At 28.4% G+C, this 19,686-nt stretch overlaps 1 protein-coding gene across 1 annotated transcript in view; it reads right to left on the bottom strand.

Moving 5' to 3' along the window:
• Positions 1-1,180: 1,180 nt before the first annotated feature.
• LOC107441353 (transmembrane 9 superfamily member 1) overlaps positions 1,181-19,686 on the bottom strand; it is a 38,991-nt gene continuing 20,485 nt past the window's right edge. Inside the window, exons 14-15 of the mRNA XM_016054578.5 lie at positions 19,279-19,470; positions 1,181-2,927 (exon numbers count right to left, since the gene is read on the bottom strand). Coding sequence (XP_015910064.1) covers positions 2,726-2,927; positions 19,279-19,470 — 394 coding nt within the window. The 3' untranslated portion in view covers positions 1,181-2,725. The remainder of the gene's footprint in view (positions 2,928-19,278; positions 19,471-19,686) is intronic.

The raw sequence follows: 19,686 nt of genomic DNA, 5'->3' as shown, positions 1-19,686 counted from the left end.
AAAAAAGAAACATTAAACGTAGTGCAGTATAAACTGAAATGTATTAACGCATGTTTTTTACCACGATCTACGTAAGAAAAAAGTGGGGACATCATCAATCAAGTAATTTTTAAAAAAAATCCTGGTTCGGACTATATTATTAAATTGCATTAAAACTGAAGATGGTAGAGAAAAACCGTTTGTAGATATGAAACCCGCGGAGCGATAGTATATAAGATCTCAAGCAACAAGGAAACAAAACTGTTTTACAGTGTAATGCACAGGGTGATTATAATTAAAGTTACAATTTCAAAAATCGATAATTTTAAAACTAGTGTGTGGATCGCACAATATTCATGCAAGATGTAGCTCCTCCGCACATTGCCACTCCTGTGAAGCAGCTGCTGAGTGCTCATTTCGGAGATGATAGGATCATAAGCTACCATTTTCCAATAACATGGTCCCACGTTACCTCAACTTAAACCGGTGTGATTTCTGTCTTAGGGGTTACCTGAAGAATGTTGTTTACAGCTGGCAGATTGAGAATCCAGCCGACTTGAAGGTAAGCATCACACACCACATCAATTGCATCATTACAGATACCCTCCGATGTGTTGTGGAGCATGCCGTTTTGCGCTTCCAATTACAAGCGCAACAAGCCGGAGGGAACATCGAACAACTTACGCCTTAATCATCAATAAGATGTTAGTTCCATGAAGCTGTTTTTTGTTGTTGACAATATCACTGTTGTCGCTGAAAACATGTATTCTTGCCTTTCGGCTAATAATTTTTTAGTAAACCTCTGAACTCTATCGTTTCCTTTCGGTTAACAACATTTCTATGTGTAACGAATCCATTAGCACTGCCAAACAAAATTCCATTGCCTCATGATCGTTCTGTTAAAATATCAGGTCATTCTGACAAGTAGTTTTAAAATTATCGATTTTTGAAATCGTAACTTTAATTACAGTCAATCTGTAGAAGATAAAAAAGAAAAAGAAGCATATATGCAGAACTATACATTTGTAACATATTACAAATATTACATAATGGCGTGATCATTCTACGTCGCTGGCCTTTGTTAATTGATAATCTGAAATGGAATTTTTGAAAAAAATATATACAAAACATATTTGTATACTTTACATTGAATATTCAATAAAATTAAATCATATCTTTTAAATCCCTCACATAAAATATGTTTGTTTTTTTTTAAATTCATTTAGACAATAATCAAAAATCCTAAATAATAAAAATTTTCAAGGAAAAAAAAATCACATTTTTTTTTTCATTTGTAGCATATGCGTAAAATTGCATTTGACTACAGTAAGATGTCTATTCTTAAAATCATTTGGATCGATGAAGGGACATAAAAATTATTTCCAAAATGCAATTTAAATTTTTTCTTAGCTCAGCATTAATACAAGTTTAGTGCGACGTAAGACAAAATTTACCAGCGTTTCATGGAGCATATCAAATTTACAACTTTTAAATAGTTTTATAATTTTATAACAATTTTTTTATAAATATTGTAAATAAAACAAACAAAAGCAAAGATGTTCCACAAAAACATTTTACCACAACTATAATAGACTGTCAAAGTTTATGAGCAACCCCAGGTAATTTCTTTCTCGAAGCTCTTTCGTTTAAGGTGGAAAAACAAGTAAAACAATTCGATTGCTCTAAATTTGAAACAAAACAAAGCTTTGGTTTTAAATACCTTGCTGAAAAGAATTGTATGGAATTTATAATAAATAAACAGCTAAAAATATTTTTTTTAAAAATCGCCAACTTGGCGAGTTTTTGAAATGAAAATCGGCAATGTTTTGAAAGATCTGTCATCACATGAAAAAACTTTTTTTTTCCCTTTCTTTTTTTTCCGAATTAAGTGGTCTATTCCTAACTGCTGCGACTTTGCAAGAATTATTCATTATTAACATCACTGTTAGGTCATGTTAAACCTATATTTAACCAGAGCCCTTAATGCTAATTTTAAAAATGGTGCAATTCTGTGAAATTGAAAAGGGTTTGTGATCTAATTTTTTAATATTTCAAAGGTTACTCCAACGATGTATTTTTTGGGCACATAAATTTTTTTTAAAATTTTAGAATTATTCATAGTTTGCGCAATTTGTTCTAGGTTGAAAAATTACACCACAGTAATTAAGTTATCAGACACACAGAATATTTAAGTTATATTCTGTTCTTATAACATAGAATATTTAATTTATTGGTCCGTTTTAAAGCCAGAATAATTATTTAAGGAACAATGGCGAAAGAGTATCGAAAAGCACTGTTTAAAATTAATGAACAAGTTTAAATTATTGCAAATTTTTATGGGCTCGATAAGGCAGAGTTGGAATAATTTTTAAAAAATTTGACCAAAAACGCTTTTCTTATTCCCATAATTGCGGCTTTTTTTTTCTTTTAGCCATTTTTATAATAAGCATGGAGGGCTCCAAATAAAGATGGACAAAATTTAACCTAGCACGCATGAATAACTGTTACTAGCTCATAACAGTTATAAAAAAAAACTTATTTTTTGATGAAAAGAGAATTTTATATAGCAAACAGAGTCGTCAAAGAACAGCCTTAAATGACATTTAATCGCAAACGAGATCATTTTCATATGAAATACCTAAAAAGTACCCTTTTTATATAAACCATCACCTTTCTTTTCAAAACTTGGAAAATGTCATTATTTGTTCCGCTCTCTGAAAAAATTTCTTTGTTGATCGTATGCATTTTAATCCACTTTGACGTTTCTGTAGATATATTTGACGAATTGAAGTGAAGAGAAGAAAGAAACGGTGCCCAAAGTGAGAAAGAAAACGTAGCACGTGAGACTAGTGTAGCCGAAAAATTCAACAGCTTGAAGAAGACCGTCCATGTTTGAACGCTGCAGATAATAGAAAGAAGCGTAGATGAATACAAACACACCTGTAGATCTGCAAAGAAAAGAAGAAAAGAAAAAGAATGGAATTAAATGTGAGAAATAGATAAGAAATAAAATATAAAAAAGGACACTGTGACCGTCAAATATCTGATTGATCAATGATAAATAAATGGGAACTCGACGACCTCGTAAAAGATTTATTCAGTTAAAACACATTTTGCAAATAGTTGCGATGATTAAATGCAAGTTTTTCTCAAATAGCCTTCGATTTTAAAAAATATTTTTTGTACACATTTAAAATACTGAGAGCCGCAATATCATAATAAAACTGATACATGGGTATACAAATAATAATAATAATTAAAATTAGCAAAACTGTGAAGCAAATACTTGAACTTGCGTTTCTAAAGGCAAAAAGAAAGAAAGAAAAAAGAGAAGTTATGACTTATTGAAAAAAATTATCAACTTGATTTCTGAGAGTCTCAGTATTAATTTATTCAAATTTACTTTCTCATCAATTTTCGAAGCTATATGTTTATGTAATGTAGATTCAAACTTTTTTTATTACCAAATTTAGTTTAAAATAAAGAAAAACCTGCTAGTTCACAATTGTGTGTGTGTGAGGATACGAAACTGAAGGGCTTCGAGGTATATGTTAATAAGTCACACGATTACCAAAGGTGACCTTAGTTACAACAAACTGCTCCTTAGTTTAGTTCTAGATAGGTACTTTATAAGTTTCCGGTCCTTCCACCAGATACCAACACAAAACACGATTACCAAAGGTGACCTTAGTTACAACAAACTGCTCCTTAGTTCAGTTCTAGATAGGTACTTTATAAGCTTCCGGTCCTTCCACCAGATACCAACAAAAAACACGATTACCAAAGGTGACCTTAGTTACAACAAACTGCTCCTTAGTTTAGTTCTAGATAGGTACTTTATAAGTTTCCGGTCCTTCCACCAGATACCAACACAAAACACGATTACCAAAGGTGACCTTAGTTACAACAAACTGCTCCTTAGTTTAGTTCTAGATAGGTACTTTATAAGCTTCCGGTCTTTCCACTAGATACTAACACAAAACACAAACATTTTTTATTGCTCACATGGAAATCGTGGTATTTTTCATAAAAAACGATCAGAAAACATTCTCTTGAATAGTTTGAAAATGTGGTTTATTACAATGCCCTGAGACTTCAATTGTATTATGGATTATTAACTTTCATGGGATATCATCGATAATTATACCTCCTCTTTGAATGATTGCACTGTTATTTTTCTCACTAACGTAAACTATTTCTCATTACGGAGGAATTATTGGAAATTAATTTTAGTCTCGCTAATTACAATCGAATTAGCAACTTCATAGTAATTTCGTTGTTTACTCTCATGAAAACGGAATAAGGGTAGTTTAAGTTCCAGTTCTCTAGAAACGTATGTTTGTCCTGATGAAACCAAGACAGAACACCACAGCTTAAAAACTAATTTCCTTTGTTTTTTGAACTGTGGTGTTATTATGCTTTGAGTTATGAGTTAATTAACCGTATAACAGCTATATGGATAGATTGTTCTAGGAAATTTTATGTAAGTGTCATTGTTTAAATAACTTTTTAAATTAGTTAATAGTTAGTAGTTAATAGAACCTTAATTACCCGAATACCTCATTAATCAAAGTCGGCAGAAAAGTTTTTTTACACATAATTTAGCACAGAGATCTTTCTTTCCTTATTTTAAACAATATGCTGTCTTAATTCAGCTATACACACGGTCATCAGAATTAAAAATAATAAATTAACACTCTTTGTAATGCACGATTACACAGAATTTATCATTTTATGTGATTAAAATTTCGTTGGTAGGTGATGTTGGTTGCTTTGGTTTTACTAAGGAAATCTGAAATCTGTAATTTCTTTTGTTTCACCTATTTTTCATTATAACCAGTGTAATCTCTAGACTTCTGCAAAAAAGAAGGGTTATGATGTATGAGCAAGAAAAATATACTATAACAGTGTGAATAGTAGCGGAAGAAAACCTTACAATCCTACCAAGGAATATAAATCAGTGAAATCAACTTCGAAAATCAACGAATTCAGCTAATAATTCAGAAACTGCTTTTAACAAGTGGTTTATAAGTAAAAATGAGCAAAAGAGTAACTCTATTTGGGACGCAAGTTAATTTTAAAATAAAATATCTTTATACCTAATAAACAAAAAGTCATTAATTAAATGATTTGATTAAAATCAAATTTAGACTGTATCCCTACTTAAAAAAAATTCTATTTTTAGAACTTAAGAACCCGCGCCATCTTGAATTTCAGCTTGAATTTTTGTATTTCGTTTTTCTTTGTATTTAAGAAGCTTTTAACGACACAATATCCTTCAAAAGAGGTCGCGTTAGGAAAAATAGAGCTTGATAATTTTCAGACTTTCTATAAGATTTTCTTCACAACTTTTAAACATTAAAAATCTGCGATTTGTGGTTTTGAATCAATAATTTAACATTACACATTTGACAGTTTTTAGATTTTTTAAAATTTAATTTCATTACAGTCTAAACTGATAAAAACAGATATGTGGGATTCTTAGAACATAAGTTGCACAATAACAAAGATACTTATCAAAAATTATTTAAAAACAGGCAAATGCATACTTTTTAACTACATTTCAAAAAGTACTAATTGCAAAACAAGCTTTGGTATGATTTTGTCAAAAGAATAAAAAAGAAGAATTGAAATTACAGCACTCTTTATATGTCAAGCTCTGATTAGGTGATGATCTTGTATTTTATATGCATCGAAAAATTATGCCAAATAGAGTAAATATCCACCATCAGTTTATTTGTGGAAATTAAATGTAAAGCATATTAAGAATTTTCCTCTCTATTTCCCCCCTTTGACAGTTCAGGAAGGGCCTCTTAATAGTAAAAAGAGATTAAAAAAATCATAACTTTTTAATCCGAATATTGTAATTAGGGCAAAATTATTTCGAATAATGTAGGTCTTTTTGATCTCCTTTTTTTGTTTGTTCCAATACGTGCAAATAAAATTTTACCGACAGGCACGGTGTTTCCAACACTAGATAACTATACTCAAATCCGTGTTACCCTGTAGTTAATCATTCAGCTCATTAGAATACAAAGTAAAAACGAGATAATTTTTGTTTTCTTTATTTATATTTAAAGAAATTAAGACTAGTCAAAAGGAAATAACACTACGGTAATATCACGACATACGAATCGAAGGCTCCGTCGTAATATGAAAGGATCCTTTCTTGCGAATAATATGCTATTTTTATAACTGCTGTGAGTTTGCAACCGTTTCACATGACCGTTAGGTCAAGTTTAGCCTATCTAAAGTCAGCGATGTCTACACTTATTTTGAAAATGGCGCAAAACTTCAAAATGGAGAAAAGCCACAGTTTTGTGAAAAGGAAAAGTGTTTGTAGTCTAATTTTTTTAATATTTAAAAACTTACTCCAATGTTGCATTACCCGGGCTTATAAAAATTTGCAAAAACTGAGAATACTGCAGTGATTTTGATAATTTCCATCTAGGTGGAAAATGTCGCCAATTTGGCGATTTTAAAAAAAGCTTAATAACCTTTAAAATATTTAAGTTATTTTTCCGTTCTAAAGCCCAGATAATTCTTCACGGATATATATTGTTTAAGATCATCGCATTGCTTCAAGAGGAAGGCACTTAAACATGGCTTTTTATTTTCCTTGATAACAAGAGCTTCGAAAAACAACGTTAAATGAATATTTTAAAATGCTATTTAAATATTCACGTAAAAAATGCTTCATTATATGAAATAAAAACAACATATCTGCGTATCAGAGGTAAAAGGAACTATTCCACAAATGTTAAAATATTCAGAACCAGTTAAATAATTTTTTTTTTTCTAGCCATAATTTTATTTTTTTTTCAACATACTATTATAGCAGAGATGCCAACTTACTCCGGACAGCAAATATATATATTTTTAAACTGTTATAGTCTTTTCTAACTAGCTAAATCAGTTATTTTTTGGCTTAACACATTGCTGACCGGTAACTTTTCTGAAAATTATCCCATGTGCCCGGCTATTGTGAAAGTAAAACAATATAAATAAACTTTAAAAATATGTAATTTTTAATGCCGTGTTATAAAAAGTTAAAAATCACCTATGAGAAATGGTACATCACAAGTTTTGCAAATATATCAAGTTTCATAAAGTTATAATAAATTGGTAGAGAATTAAATAGTAAAACTTGAAAAGTAATGAAAATTACGTCCACTTTTTAAAATAGTCACTATGAGATCACTGCTAACGAAAACACGAGTTAACTCGTGGCCGGTCAGCAATGTGTTAAGACATAATTCAATTTCATAAGCTCATATAACTTCAATAACTTTCATATAACTTCAATTTCATAAAAACGAACACTGTGCACTTTACTTCTGATACAAAGGTAAAGAATATGACAAGAAATTCAGCTTTAAAAAAAAAAAAAGAATAATAATGAGCTGCAAGCATAAAATAAATACGAATGATAGCACACAGAAAATGTGCTAAGCGTTTATTTACGAGAGTACTTACGTAGTGACACATATGGCGTAAACGCTTGTAGCATATGTAACGAAACTATGCGCAATTAAAATATTAAAAGGTAAGACTACAGTAAATGATATTTTTTTTTTTTGTCGAATTGAGTTTTCCTCACATATCAACCAGAAAAAAAAGAAACTTTATTTTCAGTAACTGGTGAAAAAAAAAATGATATCTCGCATATAGTCTGCAGGTCTTCCGGCGGGGGTACAAATCCCAGCTGTTGCGCAATATCATTACAGCTGGAGGGAATTCATATCTTTCTGATACGTCCAAGTTATGAACTCTACTGGGGGGTGGAAACGTTTAGTGGAGGTAAGAATACGCTACGCAGAGCCATAGCTAAAAATATACCTAACAGCTATTAAGAATTTTAACAAATAAGAGACAAAGACATTTAAAACATTAAATAAATTATCTAGAGGCAGTTCTCAAAAGATGAGAGCTTAACAAATATCTATATGCTTTAAGCTCTGGCAATCAAGTTAAAAATTGTTACTTAAGTTTTATTATGACGAATCCATAAGATAATCTAATAAGTTCTACTCTAATAAGATAATATAATTATAAATAAGATCTAATCTAATAAGATAATATAATTATAAATCAGATCTAATCTAATAAGATAATATAATTATAAATAAGATCTAATCTAATAAGATAATATAATTATAAAAAAGATCTAATCTAATAAGATAATATAATTATAAATAAGATCTAATCTAATAAGATAATATAATTATAAATAAGATCTAATCTAATAAGATAATATAATTATAAATCAGCTCTAATCTAATAAGATAATATAATTATAAATCAGATCTAATCTAATAAGATAATATAATTATAAATAAGATCTAATCTAATAAGATAATATAATTATAAATAAGATCTAATCTAATAAGATAATATAATTATAAATAAGATCTAATCTAATAAGATAATATAATTATAAATAAGATCTAATCTAATAAGATAATATAATTATAAATCAGATCTAATCTAAAAATATCATTTAGAATGACCAAAATTAGAAGAGAAAAAATTTCAGCAAACACATTTTTTTCAGTTGAAATGCAAACTTAAGACGAATCAAATTAACAATAACACCGTATTAAAATATTTTATATGCAAAACACTTCTAATTAAAATAATTAATAAATAAATAAATAAAAAGTCACACAAATAAATGAAATCGAATAAGTTTATTAACATTTTTGTAGCCAAAAAATAATATTTCTCTTTGAATAATATTTCTCTTACTTGATTAAAAAAATGATGAAATTTTTTATTTTAAATTTTTTTTTTATTTTTAGCTTTAGGAAAAATTTTAGTAGGAACGATTGGGGTAGGAGAGTTTGTATCAGACAAAATATTTCTATTGATTTATGTATAAAGAAATAGTAAATAATCAAAACATATTACTCTAAAAAAAAAAAAAAAATGTATTTTCCATTAGTTTCAAAGTTATCCACTGACTTACGGTATTAGAAAAACGCGCTTTTATATTTTACTACTAGGAGGGATGCTTCCAATAATTTTCTTTTTTCAATTAATAAAATGGTCCATTTAAAAGTATAAATAAAAAAAAATTGAATTAGAATTTTGCATAAAATTTTGCTTAGCTACGTTACGTTAAATTAGGTCTTATTCCAGGTAAATAAAATGCAGGCCTTACCAATCTCTACGCATTATAATGTTCTGCTTTTTAAAAAAAAATAATTTTTTCATTCGTTTTAGTTTAATAGTTTATATTCTTTGAATTGCACAATTTTATTAAAAATTTTACAGCATAAGAAATATAATTATACTGAAAAATGTTATAATTTTGGAACTGAGACTGACAATTTATAGATGCAAAAAATATCCTAGAAGTTTTGTTTCTCAAGCGTATATAAATAAAATGACCTAAAGCTATGGGCTTTTGGTCACTCTGTCAGAGATGCCAACTGCTCCGGACACGCTTAAATAATTTAAAAAACGGTAAATAACTACAAACTAAAATTTGCAAATATCTGAATAATTTTGCTAATTTTTTAAAAGATTTAACATGACATAACTATAATAAAGTGGTGAATATGTAAGCCTACGAATTACTTAGAAACAGTGGTGGATAAAAATCTAATAAATTGAATTTATTAAACAAAGAATCACAATTAATAAACTACCACTCGAAAATATTTATTTGCTGTCCGGAGCACTGTGCTATCTGACTAAAATTTTCAAACGAAACTTGCTGTTCCGAAAAAGGTTAAAAATCCGAAAAGGTTATTTTTTCAAAGCAAAAACACCTAATGATATTTGTTACTTCCCAGGAAAAAATTCTTAAAATTTGACAAAAAATTCCCCACAAATTATTTTAATTAAAATTTTAAAAAATTATATAAATATTCAGCTTAGTTAACAAAGAGCTTAATTTACAGTGTTGTTTTTTTTCTTTCTAATGACACCAAAATTAAGAAAATTAGCTCATAAATAGAAAAGATATTTTTAACATAGGAGCCACTATCTGTAGTTGCGTCATTTTCGTAAATTCTGTTGAATTTCAAAATGGCGCCCTAATCGTAGTTTTGGTTCAAAAATTCTAAAAAAAAAAATTTTTTCCAATCGTTTTTGTCAAGACCTTTATAACAATTTTTAAGACCTATTTAACAATCTGTAACATGACAGCAGTGGCCATAGGTCAATTAGTTCTCTACCGCTTTTTAAAACATTTTGTCGAATTCGGAGCAGTTATTGGCATCTCTGATATATGAAACTCGACGCAAATGCACATTTAATTAAAAACCTGGGCCAAAGTAACCTCAAACAAACGTTATTTTAACGTTTTAAATAGAGAGGAAAGGTGAGAATATCCTCAACAAAATATTTTTGGAAAATGAAAATATTTTTAAAATATACTTCTGAGACTGAAATTCAGGGAATAATTCAGAAAATTCTTTTTCCTTGTAAAATAATATTGGTCGTCCGGAAAGTTCATGCCAATACATACATTATCTAATATTATAGAATAAGCGCAAACTTTCTGGACGATCTAATATATATAAATCACACATATACGGTTAGTCACAAAAGTAAGTATCTATTTTATATCTCAATATGAAAAGTTCGCTTTTTCAAAGAAAAACAAATAGAAAATTCGCAAGAGATTGTCAATTACTGGTTTGGAATAGGTTTTTTTAAATAACTAAAAATTACAAAAGACTATATTCTCTATTGTTCGTAAAGCTTATTTTGTTCTATACCAGTCAAAATATAGATCACAAAAATATGTATCCACTCCAAAAATCTGGATCATATGATCTGTAAAAAAACTTTTATGAGTTTTTTTTAAAATTATATTGACATTGCTATAAGTATTTTTGTGAAGTGTGAATAACTATTATTGGTTGCACCTCGGGGAGAGGAACTTCCACAAGATTTGAAAGACGTAATAATAAAATTACTTAAAGAGAAAATTACTTAAAGAGAAAAAATCTCAAAGAGAAAAAATCTCAAAGAGAGATTGCTAAAATAATGGGCATAAGTCTGCCAAAAGTGCAAAAGTTCATTTAAAAGTTTCAAACGTGCGGCAGCACTCGAAATAAAAAAAAGATCAGCTAGAGCTAGTACCTTAACTGTCAGAGAAAGTCGGATTATTGTGAGAAAAGTAAAAGGACATCCTAAGATAAGTGCACCAAAATTAAAAATATAGAAAATATGAAAGGTAAGTCGTGTGATCCTGAAACAATTCGGCATGTATTACGAAATGCAGGTAACCATGGCCGGAGCATGCGAAACAAAACATACGTTAGTAAATTCAATCATAAAAAGAGAGTCGAATTAGCAAAGCGGTATCTAAGGGAAGATCAAAATTTCTTTAATTCAGTAATATTATCTGATGAAAGAAAGCAAATTCAACATCTATAGTTCAGATGGAAACCAAAAAGTTTAGAGAAAGGCCAATAAAGAGCTTGAACCTCAGAATATGAAAGGAGCTGTGAAATACGGTGGTTGATCAGTTTCAGTTTGGGGCTGAATGGCTGTATCAGGAATGGGACATTTAGAGGTAATAAACGGCATATTAAACCAGTACAGCTAATTGAACGTTTTGAAAAATAATTTACGTCGAAGTGTTACCAAATTAGGACTGGAGAGATCATATATTTTCCAGCAAGACAATGATCCAAAACATACTGCTCGAAGTGTTCAAGAATGGCTTCTATATAATGTTCGAAAACAACGTCAAAGTGTTTCCAAATTAGGACTGTAGAGATCACATATTTTCCAGTATGACAATGATCCAAAACATACTGCTCAAAGTGTTCAGGAATGGCTTCTATATAATACTCGAAAACAATGTCCAAGTGTTTCCAAATTAGGACTGGAGAAATCATATATCTTCCAGCAAAACAATTATACAAAACATACTGTTCGAAGTATTCAGGAATGGCTAGTATATTATGCTCGAAAACTACTCAAAACCCCTTCATAGTCACCAGATCTTAATCCCAAAGAGAATTTGTGGGATCATCTTGACCGACAAATTTAGAAACGTGAGCGATCTGATAAAAGTCGTTTTGGAAGAATAGCAAAAGATATCACCTTCTGTAACCCAAAATTTTGTTAATTCAGTGCCATCAATATTGAGATCTGTAATAAAATCCAAAGGTTATCCTACAAAATACTAATTTACACTTTTTACAAAAGAAACTTGTCATTTTTTTATAATTTTATCTTTTTTGCTTCATTTTGGATACTTACTTTTGTTATGTGAGCTGCATCTTGTTTAAAGTTAGTGTTTGTCTAGAGTATTTAAAATGGTAAAATTCTGTGACTGTCTTTACTTTTAAATTAACTTTAATTTGCCAACATTGAAATAAAATATTATTTCTATTGTAAATAAATTGTATTTATTTTTATTTGATAAGTGGTTCTAAAATTGCTCTGAATGCTAACTTTTGTGACTAACTGTATATGAATTGCGTAATTTTTTTGGCAACAAAACAAAAACCTTTACAAGACATAAAAATAAAAATCTTTTAATATTATCTTTATATTACCAAGAGAAAAAAAAACAATACCAAATAGTTAGAAAAAATTCAAACTTTGTTCACAAAAAGTTAAAATTTCAAAATTGTTTCAGTTTTGCTTTCAACGTTTACAAATATATTTTGTTATTGATAGAATTATATGAATTATATATTCATATGAATTATGTGAATTTTGTCTAGGAAAATATTCTAGTTGAAAAAAATATTTTCAAGAATTTTTTTAAAAAGATTATAATTGAATATTTTACATTTTTAGTTTTAAAAGGCTCAATATTTTTTAATAGCTATTAAAACTCTAAATAAACCCATTTATGATTTACTTAAAACATGTAATCGTGACAAATAATAATCTGGTTTTACTATTTTCTATTTCACTGTTCTAAATTTTATAAATATTGCAAAATAGGGGGTCAAATATTGACTCATGATTTCATTTCTAAGGAAAATTATTAAATATTTTTTATGGAATTACAAACTGTAACCACTGATTGAAATAAAATTAACTCCTTTAAATTGGAGATAAGCTTTTCATTCTGTAACTCAAAATGCATTTTAGAGGAAATGGTCACATCTCAGAAAGCATGTTAAAGAAAATGAACACAGCATAAAATGTGTGCATAAGAAAATGGATACAGCATAAAATGCTTGTGTAAGAAAATGGACACAGCATAAAATGCGTGTAAGAAAATGGACACAGCATAAAATGCGTGTAAGAAAATGGACATAGCATAAAATGTGTGTGTAAGAAAATGGACACATCATAAAATGCATGTGTAATAAATGGATACCATGAAAAATGAGAAATTTGATGTTTAAACACAAATTTAACAACTAAATAAGGAATTTTGTATTTACTTTTTTAAACACTAGGCTTAACCATTATGCAGCAAAGTCTCTAACTTTAGAGTAAGAGTGGCTGGATATATAAATCTAAATTCATACAACATAAATATAATAACAAAACTATAAATTTATAGGATTTGTGAATACCGTGTAAAAACAACTGTTGACTGTTAAAGTCTTTTTAAAAAGATAAATTTATAAAAATGTTCTAAGAGAATTAGGCAAATGAGACATCACATAAAAAATTTATTTGGATCCATTTGTACATACTTTAAAAAAAAAAAAAAATTCTTAAATGAAGATTGAAAAACGGTTTCTAATGCTGTGTCAATTTCCTTAAATAGATAAATCCATCTTTTTAAACAGGCATTTTTAGCAGCGTTCATTTTCTTCAACATGCTCATGCGTCTATTTTCTCACTGACAAAACGTTGCATTGTTTTAATAAAAGTATTTTTATATTATTCTTGATCTATTGGTCAATTAAAAAAAATGCTTATAAAAGTCTCAGAACTCATATTAAAAATTTTAGAAAATTTATAAGTTTCAAATATTTCCTGTACAATTTCCAAATAAAAAAGCAAATTAAAACTACACAATTTCCATTCGTCATAAATGTCAAAATGTAAGCTTTTTAATCCGAAAGCTACAGTTCTTGATCTTTACATTTTTGCAAAGAACTTATCAAAATTAATTGAGTACATACATTATTCAAGACACTAAACGTTAGCCATATTAATGAGCAACAATATAATGGCAACATAAACAGTCAGTGGTATGTAACCCAGTTGCGTACCCAGAATGTTTTCAAGGGGGGTGTTCATGATTTTCTGAAACTACTAAAAGAAATTCGAGTATGTAATAAAGCACTATTATTTCCCTAATTTAGACAGCTAGATAATATGACTTTTTATTTAGTCAACATTGTTTAGTTAAATTTAGATTTGATTTTTTAAGTTTAAGAGTATAATGTAATATCTTCTCGCATGTAATATCTTCTGAAAAAAGTCCAATGTCATATGGGTGGGAAGTAACACTTTGAGGGCCACTTTCTCATTCATCAGATTTTGATGTGCTAGAAACGTTTTCTTCAACGGAAGTATCACATTTCTGTTCAACAGAAAAACTTACATTGGTACTAGATGCTGAAACCTCATTAATTTCAGGTCGTGATTTTTTCTCAAAATAATTATAAATTGTTAAATTTTTGCGTTTTGATATCCTACAGGTCCAAGAACAGCAAATATATATATTAGCACAGAAATATATGCTATACTACGATCTTAAAGTTTCGAGCTGGAATGAATAACTTCAACGAGCTCAGTATCTCCAATAGTATTGTTACTGATTTCTTCACTAGTCGAAATAACGACGACGACGGGTTCGGCGATTGAATTAACTTTTTGTTAAGACAAAACAAATCAGATTTAGCAACGAGCTCCGAAAGACAAACGGCAGAGATAACTCTTAGTCTGACTAACTAACTCCACTGTTCTCCGTTCCCTCTTTTATATAAATTTTCACCGCAACTCCAAAATTCTCGAATTGTCTCAAACACGACACCATTTTGTCTGAGCTCAAGGGGGGAGTTTAAACCCCTAAACCCCTCCCTTGCGTACGCCACTGATGTAACCTCTTTAATAGTTCACGCAACATCATTTGTCAGTTATAGTAATTACCACCTTCTATTTTCTATTTATGGCAAAATATATGAGGAACACACATTGCCTCTCCATATTAATTACCTTGATACAATTTTTGAAAAAATGAAACTAAAAGAAAGTTTTTAAATTTTACAACAGGAAATAATGTTGCAATGGTATTATACTTTTTCCCCAACATTATAAATAAAATAATTTTCAAAAAATTATTTATTGAATGCAAGATAAGCTCATTGCAACAATGTTTTAGCATAAGTCTTTTTTTACATAAAATCAACTACTTATTAAAAATTTCCTTTAAAAAAACTAGGATCATGTTAATTGTATTTAATAAATTGAATTTTATAACTTTTCATTTTTGATTTTATAACTTTGATTTTAAAAGATTTTGAGCACTACAAGAAAAATTAATTTAAATCTATGTATATATCTATAAAAGGTTTGATAATCATGAGATGCTACAGATAAATACAAGCCGAATTTTTAAGAAAATTTGACATCTTATTCAATCTTTTAATGTTATATAAAATATTGTGAGAAGCAAACCCGTTAGGATTAAACAAATTTTAAGTTTCAAAATTTTATTTTTGGATTAATAAGTGTTATTTAAAATGATTTTGACTACTATGTGATATAATAAAAAACTCAAACATATATGTATAAAATATATTTGATAATCATGTGATGATATATGCAAATATTGCTAAATTTTAAAACAAATTCATTAAATCAATTATTATTATACTACAACATTTTAAATAGTGTCAGCAGCTCTGTTGTAGTATGGAAAATGAAGATAACATAATTTTCAATGCTATTAAATCACATTTCAAACACTGCATGATTTAAGTATCTAATATAGCATTGTATAATATTATGGAAGCAACTTTTTACTGTCTTTATAAGATCCTTAAAATTAATGTTTACATGTGCTATAAACTAAAATGACAAAGCATCTGACCAAGCATATGCCACACAATAACAATGTAAGAGAAAATCAATATTCTGAAAAATAGTGGTTTAAAAAAAGAGAAGTACCAGTCGTTTTTTTTTTTTCTTTTCTTATCTCACAGTAAAAACAAAGAAATAATTATAAAAATTGTTAGTTTGAAATCAATGGCAATAGAACTAAATACAGCTACAACTACAATAAATACTCACTATAAAGTACACAAAACATTGCTATAAACTGTGTCTGATGATGAAACAAAAAATAGAAGAAGAAAAATAAAACAAAAGAGAAAAAGAACAAAAACAAAAGGTAAATTAATGAGGATATAAAAGCAAATAATGACAAAGTATACAAACAAAACAAAAGAAAGAAAAATGAGAAGAAAAAAAAAGATTGAAAGAAAACAATGAAGAAAAGTATACAAAAGAGAAAGTAAAAATGAGAAGAAAAAAAAAGGGAGATTAAAAACAAAACAACTCAGAGAACAATGAAACAAACATATCAGAAAAGAAAAGAAGAATGTGTAAACAAATAAAAGAGACAGAATTGTAAAGTGAAAATATAAAAGAAAAACAAGGAAAAAAATGGAATCAAATATGAAATATCACTAGTGCACCTTGTGAATAAATTTTACAAAAAGCGTCAGATTATAATTACGAGAAATTATTGTGATAATTTTCGATAACAATTAAAAAAAATTTATTATGTCATTTTAGTAAAATTTTTAATTAATCATTTTAATTTATTTTTTAATATATAAATGTATATATACACAGTGAAATCTCTGTTAAATGGTCGTTCTTGGGAGTGACAAAATTGTCCGCTTACGAGAGTTGTCCGTTTACGGGAAGGGTAGGCTAATAACGAATTTTAACGCCCTAAATTGCTTTTAGAATAATTGCATTTATATAGAAAAAACTAACTAATCTACAATAATTATTTACAATGATATTCATTTAAACTTTAAAAAAAAAATTTCAATACAAAAATATAGATATTAAAACTCTTGATATATATGTACAGGGTTATTCATAATTCCCTCTGCCTGTAAATGCCATTTTTCTTTACTACAACTGGCTTCAGTGGTACATGTTACTGCAATCTACAGGCAACTGCTTAAATTAAAACTTGAATACTTTCAGAATAATTTCATATGTTCTTTTTTGTCATATTTGTCTTCGCTTTTTTACTATAACGCTTCAAAACCCCGGAGGGAATTGTGAATAACCCTGTATACATAATTCCAGATGTAGCTTCAGAGAAATGATTATGTTCTTCCTATTCACACAGACATTCAAGTTAGTCATATGATACCAAATAGACGCTTTTAGTCCCACGTTACTTCCTCAGATGGTTTGATTATTAGGTTTACACCACCCCAGCACTTGGTAAGAACTGTGGTATAATATCTCCTTCAAATTAAACCTCCCTCTATGCACAGAAAAATAAGAAATCAATGCATACCTATAAAGCATGAAGCTCTATGGAGTTGTCCTATTCACAATTGATCATCTGTAAAATCTAAATAAATGTTTCACTTATATGGATGCCTTGATGACTAGATTTCTGTTTCCCTCCTTTCTTTGTAAAGATAAATGAAGGTGAAAGGAGAATGATTAATTCTTTAGTGGTGAAATAGCTTAATATTTTTAGTTGTGGATAAGATAAAAAAAATAATATTCCTTGAAAATGAAGGAAAGTTTCATGTTTTTTTCCTTAGAATTTAAAGGAAAAACAGTTTTTTCTATTTCAAATTTAGAAAATTGGTGTTCGGTTCGTAGAGATAAAAAAAACGTTTCAGGGCATAAATGACAGTCGACGTTCGGTCGCTGGAGTGTCTGTTTACTGGAGAAGGTGCATAATGGATTATTCATAGAAGATTCACTAGGAATTAAAATAATGGTTCATAATGAGAAGCGCCCGTTTCGTAGGAGTGCTCGTAATGGGAGGTTTCACTGTATATGTACACCTTAGATTACTTTGAAAAAAGATAAATGACAAACTAAAAAACACACAATATGCACAACTTAAGTTTAAAAAAACTCAAATCTTATCACAAATATAATTTTGACATTATTTAGAACAGATAATTTCAACAGTTTCCCGCTTTATTTTATTAAGAAAGCACTGAGCAACTTATGATAGTTTGAGATCAATGTATCAAAATTTTTTATAGAATTATATATATAACTTTTTATAGAAGAAATTAATTAGCATAAACTAGGCATTATTCCCTCACCTATATTTAATTAAATTTGTTATCAAGTTTAAGTTTTCCTTAATCAAATAATTTTAAAGAGTCTCAGTAACAAAAACACAGCGAATAAAGCTACTATACATTTTTGTATAAAATTTAGTGAATGATACTTCAATTCCCCATAAAAAAATGCTATAAAATGATTGGAATCGGTTATTTCTAAAATCACATGAATTAATAATTTTGAAACTACTAAACTCCACTTAAGATTTGTTATAGCATTTGTTTAAAATAATAAATAAGGGTATGACACCTGACTTCTTCCCCATAAAAATTTGAAGATGGAAACTGTTAAATGAGTTTCTATAGCATAAAATTACTGAATTCCCAAAAAATTTGAAACAATGTATCCTAGGCTGCATGCATGAACCATGTATAAAACTATCGGATGATTATTACCATCAAATTTCGATTAATTAGTATTAATTATTAAAATAAAAAGACGAATCAGAAATCTAACTCTTTTGATTCCTCAAATCGATTATTTTAAAATCCGTTGTTAGATTAATGGAAAATGGAATGTTCCAAAAATCAGGGATATCAAGAGGAAAAGAAAAAAAACAAGACAAATAAGGACAAAATGTTTTTAATCAGGAAAATCAGGACACCTACAAACCCTGAAGTACATTCAGAAACATAATTTTCAGTGAAAAATCAATACTCTTGCTTTTAAATTGCAAATTTATCTATAGATTGTTAGATAGCTGTGAAGGTTAGGTATTCCTAAAAAATGAGTACTATAGTAACAAACTTCCCTCAAAATTAAAAAAAATGTTTAAGTGAATATCATAGATTATTGATACTGACATTAACTCTCCAATCGTTGAATGTCTGGATAAATTTCTATGGACAGTTCCCCGTTACACACTACAATCCTATTGAGTAACAAGGTAAAAACTGATTTTCTGATGCAAGAAAGCCTGCATCTAAAAGTTCTGAAAATTCTAGAACTAACAATTAAGTTAACATAAATTAATAATTAGTATGATAGATTTATCATAAATTTATAATATTAATGCATAAATTTATAACAGTATGATAGATTAATGATAATCAACAGATTACTTACCCTGCATTAATTACAGACCTCCACCACCATTTATAATCTTCAGCAGAAAGTTGGAAATAGGTAAGAGCAATAGATATACAAGCAGTTACACTCAATAATATGAAGAAAACAATAAATAGCACACCATATAACGTATATTGCTCTCGTCCCCAAACTGTAGCAAATATGTAATACAGCTCCACTGATATTGCACTACAAAAAACAAAATTTAACGATCATTTATCTCTATTTAAGACAATTAAGTCAACAGGGTTATTAAAAAATTGTTTTAGCCAACTTTATTATACAAAGAACACATAAAGAGCTTTAGGAAATATAATGATAAATCCAATTTTTAAATAGTTCAAAGAAAACTTTTTGGGTAAAAAAATAAATAAAATAAAACATCAAAATTTTTATGCTGACAAT

This window comes from Parasteatoda tepidariorum, chromosome 5 (genome assembly GCF_982258835.1).
Source record: "Parasteatoda tepidariorum strain Cologne lab strain chromosome 5, Ptep-v5.0, whole genome shotgun sequence".
Lineage (NCBI taxonomy): Eukaryota > Metazoa > Arthropoda > Arachnida > Araneae > Theridiidae > Parasteatoda > Parasteatoda tepidariorum.
Note: the sequence above shows the minus strand (reverse complement) of the source record. Positions and strands in the feature narration are given on the sequence as shown.